Source organism: Cornus florida, unplaced genomic scaffold (assembly GCF_030987335.1).
Source record: "Cornus florida cultivar Cherokee Brave unplaced genomic scaffold, ASM3098733v1 CherokeeBrave_3.0.0_Hap2_Chr07, whole genome shotgun sequence".
NCBI lineage: Eukaryota > Viridiplantae > Streptophyta > Magnoliopsida > Cornales > Cornaceae > Cornus > Cornus florida.
Window position 1 is genome coordinate 36,609,550 of NW_026775577.1, and position 17,300 is coordinate 36,626,849.

At 34.0% G+C, this 17,300-nt stretch overlaps 1 protein-coding gene and 2 long non-coding RNA genes across 5 annotated transcripts; 1 reads left to right on the forward strand and 2 right to left on the reverse strand.

The window, feature by feature from the left end:
- Positions 1-1,555: 1,555 nt before the first annotated feature.
- LOC132267049 (uncharacterized) lies at positions 1,556-10,580 on the reverse strand. 2 transcript variants are annotated; one of them, XR_009468832.1, is made up of 2 exons: positions 10,454-10,580; positions 1,556-2,409 (listed from the first exon to the last, which is right to left on the reverse strand). It is a non-coding gene; the product is annotated as an uncharacterized LOC132267049 (long non-coding RNA). The 2 variants fall into 2 exon arrangements; XR_009468833.1 differs by having other exon boundaries at positions 1,556-2,822.
- LOC132267048 (agamous-like MADS-box protein AGL61) lies at positions 2,833-8,373 on the reverse strand. The gene has a single exon (XM_059768099.1). It carries the CDS (start codon positions 4,472-4,474, stop codon positions 3,860-3,862), a length of 615 nt encoding a protein of 204 aa, XP_059624082.1. The 5' UTR covers positions 4,475-8,373; the 3' UTR covers positions 2,833-3,859.
- Positions 10,581-14,703: 4,123 nt separating the features above from the next.
- On the forward strand, positions 14,704-16,785 carry LOC132267050 (uncharacterized). 2 transcript variants are annotated; one of them, XR_009468835.1, is made up of 2 exons: positions 14,704-15,257; positions 16,435-16,785. It is a non-coding gene; the product is annotated as an uncharacterized LOC132267050 (long non-coding RNA). The 2 variants fall into 2 exon arrangements; XR_009468834.1 differs by having other exon boundaries at positions 16,468-16,785.
- Positions 16,786-17,300: the final 515 nt, after the last annotated feature.

Genomic DNA, 17,300 nt, shown 5'->3' on the forward strand with positions numbered 1-17,300 from the left:
CTTGACTCGTGCGAAACAGTGAAGAGTTGATTTGCTGGGCCGGAATTTTTTTTTTTTCTTTTTTTCTTTCCTTTTTCTACTTATAAATTTGATAATTATAGAATTCGATGTCTAAATTATTATTTAAAAATTAAAGATGACAATTGATAACAATTTAATTTTTATTTAAAGTCAAAATAAACTATTCTTTTAACATTCTTTTTCATCAAATTTTACTCCTTTTTATCAAACAAAGCATTAAAATCGACTGAATAGATCATTTGTCTTTGATTTCATTAGTTTTAATTGTTAGATTTAATTATAATATTTTTGGAACTATTACAACGGAGTTGGTTGTGATTCATTTCAAAACTGAGCCAAACTAAATTAAATCTTGTCCACCTCTAACCATGTTATGTGAAGTTAGAAACGTAATTCATGCAATTGTATAAAATAATCGATGAAATTGATTAACGAGTAATAGTTCAATCTGAACTCAACCTACAAAATTCTAGGTATAAGTTCAAATTTAATTCAATTTTCGACGTGGCTGAGTCTTCCTCAAATTTATTCTCAAGATTTTTATTTAAAAGAAATCATTTGCAGTAGAGAAAATTTTAACCTAAACTTAAAAGAAAAAAAATGTTCAAATTGTTAGAAGATTGGATTGGGCTCAAGCAGGCCCATCCAAGAAGCCCATAAAAAAACCATGTCACACCACGTAACACAGGATTCTTATTAGATGAAGTAAATTCAAAATTGAATAACAAAAAACAAAAAGTTACTTCAATATAATATATTTTTCATATTTCCAATGAATAGTCCTTTAATAAGGACACATTTAGAATTCTAATTAATAATTGCATGGTTTAAAAAAAATTAAACTAATATTTCAATTACACAGGAAGACTTTTTAAGAAAAAAGATAAAGGAAAGATTAAGAAGAAGACATGTAAATTATATTTCCTAGTTCAACATCAGCCAGGCCTTTTGTTAATTATGCTTTTGGAATTTCAATTGATAATTAAAAGGATATAAAAAATCCAAACAAGTTCTTCAATTTGACTCCAACTCCTAAATGAAGATATTTTACAAGAACAGCAATATTCCACTTCATTTATTTATTTATTTTTAAAATTCAGATTAAAAATTGAAGTCCAAAACTCGGTAAAATTATGACTCAAATCATATTGGATCTCAAGTTAAATCCAATTTACTTTCATATCCTACACTTTACTACTTGAGCATAAACTACAAAATCAAACCAGCAGTAAAAAGACTTTGGTACCAGTACCACATCAACAACTAGTTACTCAATAACAAAAGGTCAATTTTTTAAAAGAATGAATCCGGATCCTCTGTAGCATAATACAAGTGGTTGTGCTGCATTTCTGACGGTCACAAATCTCACGCATGCTCACACCTATGAGAATTGTGAACTGTCAAATGCAGTGCAACACTGCTGTAATGATATTGAACACTGACAGAAAACAAGAGAAAATGCACAAGTCAAAATGGAGCATATTATAGTTCCACTACACTGCAATGCTTTGTAAAAGAAAAGCACCAGCTAATGTAAATGAACTTGAAATTCACATAATTGAAGATAACTGCAGCCAAATTGTGCCAAAAAGGGAGCAAACATTAAAATCTGTCTTCCCTTCCCAGTACATTGTGTAAACAGCACTAGCAATTGATAAATAAATCGAAATAAAATCATAATCTTACAATAAGTTCGAAAGTAATTCGTAAAGGCCGGGTAAACTGAGAGGACGCTATCCTTCTAAAGGTTCAGCTGCTCAGGACATACTCGAAACCGTGGATAAGCAGAGAAGCCTGCCTGATTGGCAATAACATTGAAGGCTGAATACACTTGTACAGAAAGGGAAAGCCATAGCAGTAAGAGATGTCAGCTTTAATATTTTACCTCCTCGCACAACAGTTTGCGTACATGGTGGTGTGACATTACATTAATCTCAATCAAAGCCAAGGTTTATGTCCTTACCGTGCGTGAAAACCTTCAAGATGCTGTCGAAGATTGCTCACTGCATTTGCTCAATCCATGTATTGTCTGTGGTAGTGTCCATGCCAAGTTTAGTGACATTTAGGATGTACTGTATAGGTATTCACTGCCATAGATATTCATTCTTGGCTGCCAAACAACTACCTAATTGTTTGATCCCCTCACAGGGGCACAACTGTCTTAAAGATAGATAAACATAGCTCAAAGTATCTCACAGAAGACTGAGCTTCAAGGGCATCTCTTCATGTGGACAGAGGAATCAGGAGGCGCTGTGCAAGGCAGACCAGCCACAGTTGGAGCCAAGAGCACTACTGCAGTATAAATACAATATTCTTGAATCTTGACTCAACGAGCAATCTTCATAGGATGTTTCATGTTGGCTTGAACAGTTGGTATAAAACAACCACCTCCACTTCCATTCACCAAGTAAATTGCTAAGTCAGAAGTAAACCATGGAACACTAAATCAAAGAACATAAAGAGATTTTTTACCTAAGTTTATAAATTATACTGTCGTATAGGCTCTAACAATACATTTCAAACACCATAGTAGGCTCTACCAATGCATTTCCAACACCACTGGCATGCCAGAGACAACCTATAGAGCATTGACAATTGGTTTCGGGTATATTGTATGGATCATATGACCAGAGTGATCTAAGAAGGTATGATTGAGGATTAAATCAACACCCACAATTCTTTCTTTTCCATATCATGGAAAATTAGATAGCTAAATACTCCAGTCATAAAGGGAAAATCTTACAAGAAATAATTCAGAAACACGAGGTATCTTAAGATGCAAGTTGTAGCAGATAGGTTAACTGCAAAAAAAAAAAAAAAAAAAAAAAAAACCGATAATTGACCAAATGCTTTATGGCAAAAATTGGCCATTTATAATGAAGTTTTTGCTAGTTGCTACAATATAAAATGACCACAAAACTAAATCTCTGTGCTTTAGAAAAACCTAACAATACTAGTTGTTGAGATGTGATCTTCTTTTTCTTAACATTTTCAAACACTCTGATTTAGTTTAGAGACAGAGAGGAATCATGCATCCACTAATTATAGACTGAAAATTCTTCATCGTCAAATAACATGGACAATTTAAAGTTCCTTACCGGGGAAAAGAAAAAAAAGAAAAAGAAGAAGAGAAGATTGAAAGTGTACCATGATTATTGAACTGTCAGTACACTTAATTCAATGCATTTGCATAACAAGAAGAAAGAAGTATGTTCATCAAACTATTTCCCTAAAGGAGGCAATCATGGAACATAATCAACTAAATAGTTTAATAAAGGAACAAAGTGCCACAGTTTTCCTCAAGTTTCAATATCCAGACAACCAATTTAAATTTGGATTTGCCCCCACCCTCTTTCTAAAATATGTTTGATTGCACTTATATTCCTTGAAAGATGTGAGTTTTCACTCCATCGAATTCGTCAATTCACTCAATTCCCATAGCACAGTCGATAGATTTTCTAAATTTTAACCAGTGCAAAGGTGCCTTGATCTTTAAATAGAATACGATTTCTAAAGGACTCCTTCCCAAATCACAAAAAAAAAAAAAAAAAAAAATGGCAATTGAATATTTGAAGGATGCAAAAACAATGAAATATATAATTGAACATTCCACTGTCTAATCAAATCACCGATAAGAGTTTATTTTATTTAATCTGTAACTGAAAGCATTAAAACGAGAACACATGGATATTACTAATCAGCAGTCCAAGCCAAAGAGAGACAACATACAGACCAGGTAGCTACTCATATAATTAATTAATTATTTATTTTATAAAATAAAACGCACATCCACAGAAAACCACAGCTAAGACAGACCCTTCTCCAACTGACTGGTTCACTACAGCCAAAAATGAACAGAATCATTCATCTCATCTGGGTTAGGAACATTCAGATCGATAGCTCCAATGGAGTTCCCAGATGGAGATGGTGTTGGGACAGAACCCTCAATGGAAAGCTCCTCAACTCGCTTGGCTATTTTGTTCCTAAGTTCTTCCATAAGCACCCTGGATTTCACCAACTCAGCCATGCCAAGGTCATCAATTGGTACTTCCAACCAGCCAAAATTGTTGCTCTCCATCTCGATCTCCTTCAGATTCTCTCCTCGTTTCTTCACCGCTACTACTTCTTCACTCAAGTCACTGAAATACTGGTTAATTTCAGAAGTTGCAGACAAATAGGGCTCCGGCTTATCAGCAATCGGCATGGGGCTTTCGCCAAGGAACCTTTTCATTATTGTGTCCACACAAGGGTGGCCAAATGAGAAGGCCTTCCCACCTGGTGAAAAGACAATGACAGCAACCTCACAATCTGTCAAGGTACAAAGCTCATTGGCCTTCTTGAAGAGGCCAGATCGGCGCTTTGAGAAGGCAACTTGGCGAGCATCTTTTTCTGGAATCATCTTCATTTGGATCTTTCTGCGACCCAAGCTCTTCTTCCTCACGGGCCTCACCATTGCAAAATTATTGAAGAGAAATATAAAACTAGTTTTCCTGATTTGGTGAAACGTTTAAGAAGAATAGCCCCAATTTAAAGGCTAAGCAGCTCCATTTCTTTCCATATATAAACTTCAATTTTTATTTATTTTTGGTAGGTGCATAATACCATATTTGTCCACTAGATCCTGAGAAATCTGACTACCCTCTAGTGTACATGTATGAACGTTATGAATATTAAATATATTTGGTTGGCATGTTTAAGCTCTTGGGGACAGTTAAAGATACAAAGAATAGTAGATAAGGTCCACGATTTCAGAGACCCCCAAGTAATCTAGAGCACACAATAAAAGAGTTGTCAGATGATTATCAACCGTCAGATCATATTGTGATTACTTGAGTGATTGACGGTTTAAAGTTAGAGAGAATAGGAGATAAGGTCCACGTTTACCAAGACCCAAAGTAATTTAGAGAGTACGATATAAGGGTTGAGTAAAACTACTAATTCATTAAACAGCTACAGATAGTCCTCTTCATATGTTGACTTTAGGTGTAGAGCCTCTTCGAGTAACCATTACCATTATATGCATTTATATATTATGCGTGGATAGTCCATGTTTCTAGTAATAAATACACATATCAAAGTTAGAGCTGTCAAACAGGGCGTAAAGTAATGTCATATTACATTTGCATGTTGTAATTTTCTTTTAATTTAGGTGTTTGACATGCAAAAATAAGCACTTAGGATATCTTTGCAATCAATGTTTGACATGATCGCGATAGGCGGGTCCAATTTAATGAGACCTGATTCTTATCGTCCTTGAATCACACAAAGGATGAAAAAGTGGATATGAAGGATGGACAAGACTTTGTTAACTTTGTTTTCATTTTTCTTTACTTGCCAATTTTTTTACTCCCCCCACCACAACACACACACACACCCCACCAAAACACAAAAAAACAAAAGGATGGACAAGGCATCCCTAGGGAACGGAATGTGTCATTCCCCATTTTTGTTTGGTTGAGTGGAATGGTGTATAACGAGGTGACACCTTCAATTGTTTTTAAGAGGAAAGGGAATTTATATTATTTTTAACACCATGCCCTCATTATATAATTTTGCGAAAAATTGATGAAGGGTAATAGTGTCACTTTAAATAATATACCATATTTATTTTTCCCATCCTCCTCTCTTCCATCTAATTTTGAGGAAAGAAAATGATGACCCATGAACCCCCATCCATCCAACTCACCCTTTTACCAAACAACCGAGACTTGCTCCCTCCCTCCCGTTTCTTTCCCTCCTACCAAACAGAGTGTATTCTCTGAAACCTAATAAATAACTTTCTTCCACTTAAATAAATTATATACTTTATATCACTCAAGTAATCATAGTTTGATCTAACAATTGACAATCATATGACAACCCTTATATTGTGCTCTCTAGATTACTTTGGACGTCTTGGTAAACGTGAACTTTATCTCCAATTCTCTGTCTTTAACCGTTAGTCACTCAGACAATCACAGTATGATCTGAAATCCTTTATATAGTGTGCTATAGATTACTTTGGGGGGTTTTTGTAAACGTGGATTTTATCTCCTATTCTTTGTATCTTTAACCATCCGCAAGAGCTTAAACATTCCATGAGAGATGTCTCATCCATCTAACTCTCCCTTTTACCAAACAGTCGACACTTACTCCCTCCCTCTTCCTTCCGTCCTACCAAACAGTGTTCTTAGAAACCTAATATATTACCTTTTACCTATTTCAAATCTTGCCTTCTATGGAGGAGCATGTGGACGGAGTCAATTAAGGCCCGGAGGGCATGTGTCCCCCCTCCTCTTCTAAACTTTTAAAAAATTTCAGTTTTGTATGTATAAATTTTTAAAATTTTAAAACTGCCCCCTCAATTTTTTCTTTATTACATTGTGGCCCCCTAAACAGAATTCCTAACTCCATCCCTGGAGAAGCAGAGTGGGTGCTGAAGTGAAGAGTGGTGTCCATGCTGTCAAGCCTTGTCTAAATATAAAAATAAATAAATGAATATGATATTTCCAAGCATATGTTCCACCAATGCAAAATGTTTGGAGGACAATAAATCGAACCTTTGATATTATTTTGAACAAAGTGGCTTTTCTTAAGACTTGAGCCCACATCCTTACATTCTAAGAAGCACGGACACTTCTATGAAGGTGTCATATCTGTGTCGGACACTGGCACTTCATGGACATTCCTACACATGTCACTGACACTTCATCGTTGTGTTCATAATTTAAATTTTTTTTTATTATTATTTCGGATACTTGGCCAACACATCTGGCACACTTGGCCAACACACCTAGGACATCCTATCCATGATAGTCCTGGAAACAATTATGAACATACATCAAAGTGTCCAACCTTTTTTTCTTTAAAAAATTAACATTGCACGGAATGTAATTTTCTCAAATTGCATGTCACACTATGTAACCAAAAAAAACATATTATAAGAGCACACTATAATATATTAATATAACATGTTATATTTGATATTCGAATAATTTCATCTCGTAACTTATGTAACTTAGTATAGAAATTATAATAAATTGTCTTACTCAATGGATAGATAAATGCAAATTTATATTTTTATTAGCCATGTCCAAACTGTGTCCATGTCCTACTTTTAAAAAATTTGAAGTGTTGACGTATCTAGGTTGCATCATGTCTGTGTCCATGCTTCTTAGGTCTCGTTTGTCAACTTGAGGATGACCATTGCACCAAACAATAACCTCCAAAGATATAAATTAATTAAAAAAAAAAAAAATTAATAACACAGATAAATAAATAAAACACATCCACGGAATGTAATTTCCTCAAATTGCATAATACTCCCTCCGTCCCATAATAGATGTCCCTTTTGGGGAGTAGAACTTTTTAGGGGGACATGTAAATATTGCATTGTCCCCTTTGAAAATTACAAAGATACCCTTTCAAGTTTAAATATATAAACAATCAAGTTTGAATTTTTTTAAAATTTTTTGGGTATTTTATGGAAAGATGTGAAATATGTTGTTTAAACTTGGAAAGTGGACAAGTATTTTGGGACAACCCAAAAAGGAAAGATGGACAACTATTATGGGACGGAGGGAGTATATTATTACAACTATTATTGTTAAGTAGAGAAACACAACACATTCTGAGTATAAATAAAGATGAGAAACCATGATATGGTAGTTACTTTGTTTACATACGACACCTTTGTAATATCTTCTAAAATTATTCAATCATGTAATTGTCTCCCATCTGTCTCTAACCAAAACACTGGTTTCTTAAAGCCAATTTGCCATTCTTTTTCCAAAATACTGGAGAAGGCATATCGTGAAATATAAGTTAAATATCATGGCAACAACACAAACACAGTGTATGTGAGAAATATGATGATGGAGCCTAAAGGGCCTTGTCCTTAAGCAAGATGCCAACAAGGATTTCTCTTAGATTTCATGCTTCTAAATCTCAAGCATCCAAGTAATTATCAGATAACACTGAGGGAAGCAGCAAATGACACATCTTGTTGACAGTTTTTCCCACTTGTAACCCTTGAATTTTTTTTTTATTTTTCTTTCAGATTTGCGGCAAGAAACATAATTGGAGAGATTATGGTTAATAATTAAAAAAGGTTCTGTAGAGCTAGGCCATGATTCATCATGTTGGATATGCATTTAGTATTAATAGATCCTAGAATTGTACGTTAAAAAAAAAAAGAAAATACTTTCCTCCAAAACTAGCAAGAAAAGCATCACAATGGAGGGGAAAAGAATGATTAACATATCAAGAGTTACCTCAATTTGGAGAAATGAGTTACACTGCCAACAAGTAATAATTATGACTACTTGAGTTTATAACCTTATGTTTTAGAATTCATTGTATTGAGACCTTTTTGGAAACAACACCCCCCCCCCCCCCCCCCCCCCCCCCCCCTTCTCTCTCTCTCTCTCTGTCTCTCTGTCTCTCAAAAAAAAAACAATTGATTTAAGGGTGCATAAATGATTTGCCACTGCTACATAAAAATATAGTGGCTAGCAACATCACCAAAATTGTAACGGTATCCATGCTTCCTAGGAAGAAAGAGAGTGGTAGTGGGCCACCTTGTCTCCCCTTAGTCGGAGAACTATGGAGGAGTTTATGCAAGACAGCCCTAACAACCCCCGGAGGAAAATCAGAGCTGGAGGGGATATGGCAGATCATGTTCTTTCAGAAATGACCTGAAATTGATCTTGGTTTATTATTCAAGATTGTTCCATTTGATCGTAGCAAAATAGATATTTCTTATCTCTCATTTCTTTTCAAAACGAAAAGAATAACCTAGTCGATTGACACATGGAAAAATACAACTGAACTTAAACCTTTTAATGGTATTAGCAAGTTTCCACATAAATTTGAACTTTTTTTTTTTTGGTCACCAAAATTGAAATAGAACTGTCACACGATATGGATTTGAATTTCTAATTGAATGTTTGGGCATCTAAGAGAATGTTGGATTTCCACTATTCTCTACCATACGTTTAGTTATTTTTGTCAAATCTAGGATTTTTGGCTTTAGGTTTTTAAACTTTCTGCAACAATCTTGGCATTTACTAATGAAACCTGTGAAGTAGGATTGACAATCTAGCACAATGATGGATGTAGCTAGCTTTTACTATAAATCACACACTATTTTATTTCCCTTTTTAAATGTTATACTATATGATTTAAGAAGATGATATTGAGACTCCAGAAAATGCTTCAGGCACCCACAGCCATCTTGTACTGAGGTCATCTTAACTTAATTCATATTGATCACTCTCACTTGGAGTGCCTTGCTTTATCTTGGAGCACCAACATCATTTCCTATGATTTATAATTTTCTGAGTGTCACGAATGAGATGAATCAGTGCCAAGACAAAAGATAAAAATTCAAGGAGTTGAACCATGATGTGAAGTACAAGTCAAATGTTGATTGATAAGGCGGGAACATATGCCATGGTCTGGCATTGCATTGATGAGCTACATCGTTGCACAAGGACATTTAATAATTTCTTTTCTTTTCTTTTTGGGCTCGACACTAAGATTCATTCAAAAATAAGTTATGGAAACTTGAGTAATTGGATGAAAATTTAGAACATGGGGCGATTAATACGGATTAACATATATAGCACTCAATCTAACCAAAACTTGAACCATTCTACTTTTGATAATAAAAACATAAGAAGCACAGACACTTCTAGGAAGGTGTCATGTCATCCAACACAGTATTTAAAAAGCTTCATCTTTAAATTTATGTAACTTTAGTATAGAAACTATAAATTAATTAAAGTTCAATAACTATATTAATCAATAAATATATAAATGAATATTCATATTTATATTAGCCGTGTCAACGCCGTGTCCATGTCCATGTCCGTGTCCTACTTTTTTAGAATTTGACGTGTCAGCATACCAGTGTCGTATCGTGCCCGTGTCCTGTGTCAATGTCTATGCTTCTTAGATAAAAACCCAACAAGAACACCTCCTAACTAACGAACAAAGGTCAACCCCCACCCGACATAACTAGGATGACTTTCATTTCAATATTGTCCTTATTAGTTACAAGTTTGACCCCCCCCCCCCCCCCCCCCACCCAAATTTCAGTTTAATGGTAATATTATCTCCTTGAACCCTATAGTTATTTTCAAATGATTTGGAAATGGCCATTGAAACATTTATAGATTTAACCAATTTGGACTACAATTTTAAGCCCATTGTTCAAAAATTATAAATTGCAAAGTATATTCCAAGCACAGATGATGCGAAACTCTCAGATATGTATACATGCATATATGATCAAAGAGAGTGTAAGGAATACAGCATTATATATATATATATATATATATATATATATATATATATATATCATCTATATATATGTGTATGTATATATAAACATACAACGGACATTTTAACAGTTTCGAGTGATAATTGGTATCAAAAGAGTGAATCTTACTGAATAACGCGTTTGCTGCGAGCCTTCCATGAAAAGCTCTCTGTAGTACTAGTTCAGAACCGCTTAACGATCAGTTTGAAAAAAGCTAGGGTTTTGCCCAAAATGTACTTTGATTTGCAAAGTTATACCAAAGTGATGGTCTGAAGCAAAGAAAAAAACTATCAAAAATTACTTATTAATCCCACTTTTCAATTGCAATAACAAACCAACCCTATTTTTTTCTAGTATTGTCATTTTTCAACAAAATACTTTTAATATAATTTTTTATAGAACAATTTTCATTCTAACTTGACAGACTTTATATATATATATATATATATATATATAAGAGTCTAAATTTACATAATTTTAATTGAAAAGGGTGAGACTGATTAAAATAAATAATGCTTGGAAAAAAATTAATTAAATAATATATAAATGTTAACAATATTTTAATAAATTATATTTTATGATTGCCCAGGAAAAAATTATATTTTGTAATTGTTTTTATTCTGAATTTATTCAATTTTATAATTTAATATTTATAATACATAAATGGTTATTTTTAATAATTTCCATCCTTTGTTGGAAGAAAGAAAAGAAAGTGAGGAAGAAAAGAGGAATGAAGCATTTCTCTTGACTCATGTTTTTTCATCGGTCCAAAATTGTGCGTAAGATAAGAGGGAGAAAATTAAAAACTACTAAAGTACCTTTTTTAGCCTTCAATTATTAAAAATTTATTTTGTTAAACTTTAATGGTAAAATATATACATATATAAACTTTAGGGTAAATTGCACTCACACCTCCTGAGGTTTGAGTCAATATCACTCAGTAGACTGTCAACACACTAATTTACATTGACACCCTCTGAGATTTCAAAAGTTGTATTTACCCCTGAACCTGTTAATTGACAAAAATAACCCTAACCCTGTAAACCTTTACACCCACCACTGCTACACTCTGCCACAACCACACCCATTGCCACACTCTACCGCACCCACCGCTGCAACCACATGCCATCGTGCCACAGCCACACCCACAATGCCACACCCACCATTGCCACATAGGGCTGCACTTGGGCGGGCTAACCCAGCCCAATCCAACCCCAACCCAGAAATTTTGAAATTTGGGCTTAAAATTCATAAATCGGGCTCATGTTCGGGTTGTGCTTTGTCAAAACCCAAACATGGTTGGGTTAGGCTCGGGCTCAACCCGAACCCAATCTGAAACCCGTAATAAATATATATATTTTTTTCTCATTTCTCTCTCCTTTCCTCTTTCTCTTTCTCTTTCTCTCTATCTCTCTGTCGCCGTCCCCTCTACTGCCACCGCCGCCACAACTGTCAATCGCCCTCAGCCGCCGTCGTCCCTCGCCTTCTGCTGCCGCCGCAGCCATAAGTTAGCAGTTGTAGAGAGAGAGAGGGGCAAGCTTGAGAGTTGAGTGACAGTGGCCGAAGCTTGCGAACAACGAACCTGAATTGGAACAGCGGGTGATGGAAACTAAAAGATATGGGTTTTGATTTTTTGAACAATCTGAAATGATATGTTGATATGGGTCTTATATCTATGATTTAGAGAGAGAAAGAGAGCGATAAAGATGTGACAAATGACTTGTCTTAATGATTAACTTGTTTTAATGAGAAATTTTTTAACATCTCGAGATTACAGCACTCTAAAATTTTTAATGAAATTTTAATTCAATCCGTCAAAGTAGTAGCTCATGGGAGTAGTTGGCCTATAAAGTCCACGTAAACGCGAGAGCTTAAAAAGACATTAGCCATCCCATAACTAAGTTTAGTTATTTAAATGATCAGATTCAACAGTTTTTATTTATTAATTTATTTATTTATCTCAGATAACAAACACAACATGCATGCGATGCGTTTGTTTGTTTATAAATTAGGCAATCGTGCAAATTACTCCCCTGAGGTTTACTCCATCGAGTAAAATATCCTCCTGAAGTGAAAAAATGAGCAACTTAGTCATAGTAATTCTGAAATAGAGCAATTTGCCCCCTACAAAAGCCGGAATCCTCTTTCCAGTGATATGGTGATGCACGTGATTCAGACTTTTTTTTATCTAATTTCAAAATTATCCTTCAATATGACGATTATACCCCTCCCCTACAAAAAAAAGTTTTTGCATCCGAACTTTATATCAAACCCATTTGCAACTAATCTATTCCCTCCCTTGATAACTTTCCTCACGAATCTGTGTAGCTAGTTAGAAATTTTGGAAAAAGGGAAAAGTATAATATTTGGAAATAATTAAATTATCTGAATAAACAATTAAGATGCATAAATAATTGGAGAATATATAGGATAAATCATCTCAAATTTTTAATTGCAATAAATTAAAAATAGCAGGTGTGACCGTGAGAGTCACAAGGATATTAAGAACAATTTTTTTTATTTTTATTTTTATTTTTATTTTTATTTTTATTTTTCATTTTCTATTTTGGGGTATTAATAGAGAATAAAAGAAAAAAATATAATATTTGAAAAAAAATTAAATTATCTGGATAATCAATTAATGGGCATAAATAATTAGAGAATATATAGGATAAATCATCTTAAATTTTTAATTGCAATAAATTAAAAATAGTAGGTGATAGTCGCAAAGATATAAAGAACAAATTTTTACTTTTTTTTTATTATTTTATTTTCTATTTTTATTTACTAAACAAAGATGCAAAAATAAACTGTATCTAATGCAACCGCTTTGCTGAGCTTAATTTTAAATTTTTTATTATTATTATTTTTAAAAACAAAAACAACAGCAAACTAGCATAACTATAAGATTGATAATTTTCTTTTTAATTTTTTCTTTAATTTTCTTTCCATTTAAGAAAAAATCAAATCAACACAGAATTTCTCCTTTGCCACTGCAGAGTTTACCGTGTGCCACCGCGTCCCTCCACCTCCCTCCTCCTCTACCACACCCTCAAACAACCCCTTAATTACCACAACCTCACTGGGATCCCTTACGCCGGCGAACTACTGAGTTTTTGTCTCCAAGAACATCAATGGAAAGATGACTTTGCCGAGACTAAGAAGCCAACCGCCAAACAGCAGCCGAATCTGAATCTTCGATTTGTTCGCTTTAGAAACTTCTGGGCTTTCACCTTTTTGATGGAGGAAGCCGTCACCAGATCAGTTCGATCTTTGTACATATATATACATATGTGATTATGGTGGTAGTAGTGGTGCTGGTGATATATATATATATCACCAGCACCACTTCTACCACCATAATCACCACCCAGTTTGACCCACGACGAACCTAATTGAACCAAGAGGAACAATAAATCAAACCCAATTCACACACACACACACACATATATATATACAGTATCTCTCAAATCCCTAATCCGAAACCCCATAATCACATGTTCCTTCACATCCCTTGCACACCCACAGGAAAATTCAAAATTCAAATCCCAAATTGTTGATATTTTTCATCAATTTTCTTGGTTGTTTCCCTTTATTTTACCATTTTCTCTTTGGGTTAGAAAACGTCGGCAATAATGTGTTCATGGCAGCAGCTGTTTGCCAACCACGTGATTCACGGCGACTAATTCAAGGCACCATGGTTGACGACAACCACGATGGTATGGCTCACGGTAACAAGTTCACGACGCCATGGTTGACGACGACAACGGCGGTGATCTAACAATGATAATAGAGTTTCGTGAGAATATAGAGAGAGAATACTGGTTGAGAGACATTGCAAGAAAAACAGATTTTTATCACACTTTTTTACCATTCATGGTAGAAGACCCTTTCTACCACGGTTAATGAACAATCGTGGCAGAAAGTATATTCTTTTACCACAATTTTAAAATAATCATAGTAGAAAGTATATTCTTTTACCGCATGGTAGAGAGTGAATTAATTTTTAATGTAATTTATTTTTTTTTTCCTGAATGGGTTTTTTTTTTTTTTTTTTAAATGTAATTTAGGCTAGTCTTTCTATCACGGTTTTAAAATAATAATATTCTTTTACCACGGTTTTAAAATAACCGTCGTAGCAAGTATATTCTTTTATCATGGTTATAAAATAACCGTGGTAGAAAGTGAATAATTTTTAATGTAATTTAGACAGGTCTTTCTATCACGGTTATTTTATAACTATGGTAGAAAAAGAATTATTTTTCATGCAATTTAGATGGCTCTTTCTACAGTGTTATTTTAAAACCATGGTAGAAAGTGAAATTTTTACACTTACCTTTTGGCGGGTCTTACTCCCGCTAGTGTCAATATATATATATATATATATATATATATATATATTTGTGTAAAATATATATACTGCTCACATGTACAGAAACCACACACATACAACACATTTACAGAACACAAACATATATCTCAAAAGCCGGCCACCCCTCTCTCGATCTGGTTCACGATTCAGAGTCTATGGCCTCTTAAATTCTTTAAATCAATGTATACGGAGGCAGCAACGCAGGAGGAAGCTCCACCGCCGCCTGTTGCCGAGGAGAAGTCACCGGAGAAGGAAGAAGATAAGAAAGCAGAGCAAGGAGATGAAAAGAAAGAACCGGAAGAGAAGTAATAAGATGAAAAGCCGACAGAGGAAGCCAAAAAAGAGGATAAACCGAATGAGAATCCAAAACCAGAGGATTTGCCCTTTCTCCAAGCCCTAACCCTAGCTTCCTCTCTCATTCGAAGCCCGAACTCCAACCTCCCATTCGAAGGACACTTTGGTGTCTAATCAAACCGTATCTACATTTTTTGTCTAATCAAGCGCCATAGCCTCTGCGTTTTCCGTCGAATTCCATCTCCTTTCTCTCTGATTCTTCTCTCGGTATGTCAATCTGCATCTTTTATCTTTTATTTTTATTTTCATTTTTGTTTTTCATTTTCAGTATATATATGAATATTTGTTGAGTTGATATTCTAAAAAATTGAAAAAATTGAAAAACTGAAAAATTGAAATCTAAAAAGAAAATGTTGGACTGAAATTGAACAATGGGACTTGATTGTTGGACTGTGATTTTAAATTAAAAAGGGGATTGGGCTGAAACTCTGTAATTCAAGTTTGGGAATTGTTGAATGGAGTAGGGGCAGTTTTACTTGGGTTGTGAATGCAATACACTATGAAGCTGCATTTTTCTTTGAAAAACCTGTGAAGGGCTAGTCCTTGAATTTTCTAAAAAATTAAGTAGTGTATTTTGAATGGTGGTTGGGGCCGAATTGAATTTGAATTTGTTTGTTATATTTGTTGTGTTGTTGATGGAGAATGGGCATTGTTGATTGGTTTTTGTTGGGGCAGTTTTTATGTGATGAAAATAAACTGGGATTGAGATTCAACCATTGTGATGTTAAAATCATTTTTCTTAAAAATTGTGAAGGGCATGTCAACCTATCTCTGTTGATGAAGGCAAATAAAACTTATGAATACCCTCTGGTTCACCTTGGATCACCATATACTTTGAGCCACCAAAGTATAAGCCAGTTGGTGCAAGCGACCCAGGTTCAAAAAAATCATTCATTATAACAGTTATTTCTTCAGGCTTAAAATAAAAAATAAAAAAAATTAATCTTGATTCTATACAAAAATAATAAAAGATAACAGCGAACATTCCTGATACATATACAACATACCATGTGATGCATTCTAGTCATTTTTCTTAGTGGAGGGTTTTCCAATCTATTATCCACCTTACACCAACTTGAGTACGAAAACACACATTAAAAACCCAATACTAAGGAATTTGGTATCACATTTACTTTCTTTAACCTGCTAGTGGCCCTTGAGCTTATGACAATCATTCACATCAGAACAACGCTAAATGGTAAAGCTCTAATATCTTAATCATAATCAGAATAAGTCATAATCTTTGGAATTTGTGTAATTATTTTCTTGTTTGAATTTTTAAATAAGAAAATCAATATGCTATAATAAATTGGGCTAGAAGTCTGTACGAATTTTGGAGTCCTTATTTGACAGAATTTTTATGTATGTTTTTTATATGAAAAAGGGAACTTTAGGGCTGATCTTTTATTATTTAAAGGGAGTCCTCTATAACATTGAAGGATATATACAGAGGAGCTAAGCTGAGATCAGAGGGGAGCATTCAAAAGAAAGAAGAGATCGATCTATGGCGGTGAAGATGTCTTCCTCAACCATGAAGAATTCTACTCTAGTCATGCTTGGCTAAACGCTTTGCTAGGGTTGTGATGTATCTCTAGCTTAGCACACTGGTTTGATTGTATTTAATTATTGGAGAATAAATATTTTCATGCATGATTGTGTAATCTATAGGGTTTTTAATTGAATTTTTAATAAGAATCGGTTTTAAAGTTTTAATTCAATTACAAATATTTTTCTATTTTGTCTTAGATATTTTAATGTTGTGATTGAACACAACTCATTCATTTCTTGTAGTTGTGAATGAGATGATTACACAATGGTATTTTTCTGAATATAATGTTAGAGATTTGATGGATTATGCCTAGAAAAAATAGATTATGCTACACCCTAGACTCAAGTGAGTAAAAAAAAGCTCACAAATGTCCTTTAGCACTTCAACTCCAATTTTTTAGCTAAATAAATATGTGCTTGTAGCCATGATTTATTTCCTATGCATGTTATATGATATATCTCCAATAAATCGATACAATTGATTGGTAGTGTAATGTCAGTGGTGAAATCATACCCCTAGTCCTGTCTCTCTATTTTCTATATCCTATTTAATCATTGTTCTTTAGTTTATTTTATTTTCCTACTTAGTTAATTTAGAATAAATCATCATAATCTGATTATCCTAGTTTCAAGTTAATTTGGAATTTAAGAAATTTGTTGACAAACTTATTTTACACAAGTTCCTTGGGTACGACACCTTTA

Bases quoted from the DNA above. Each gene is read 5' to 3' on its own strand.
- LOC132267048 (XM_059768099.1), bottom strand. From the start codon at position 4,474: ATGGTGAGGCCCGTGAGGAAGAAGAGCTTGGGTCGCAGAAAGATCCAA.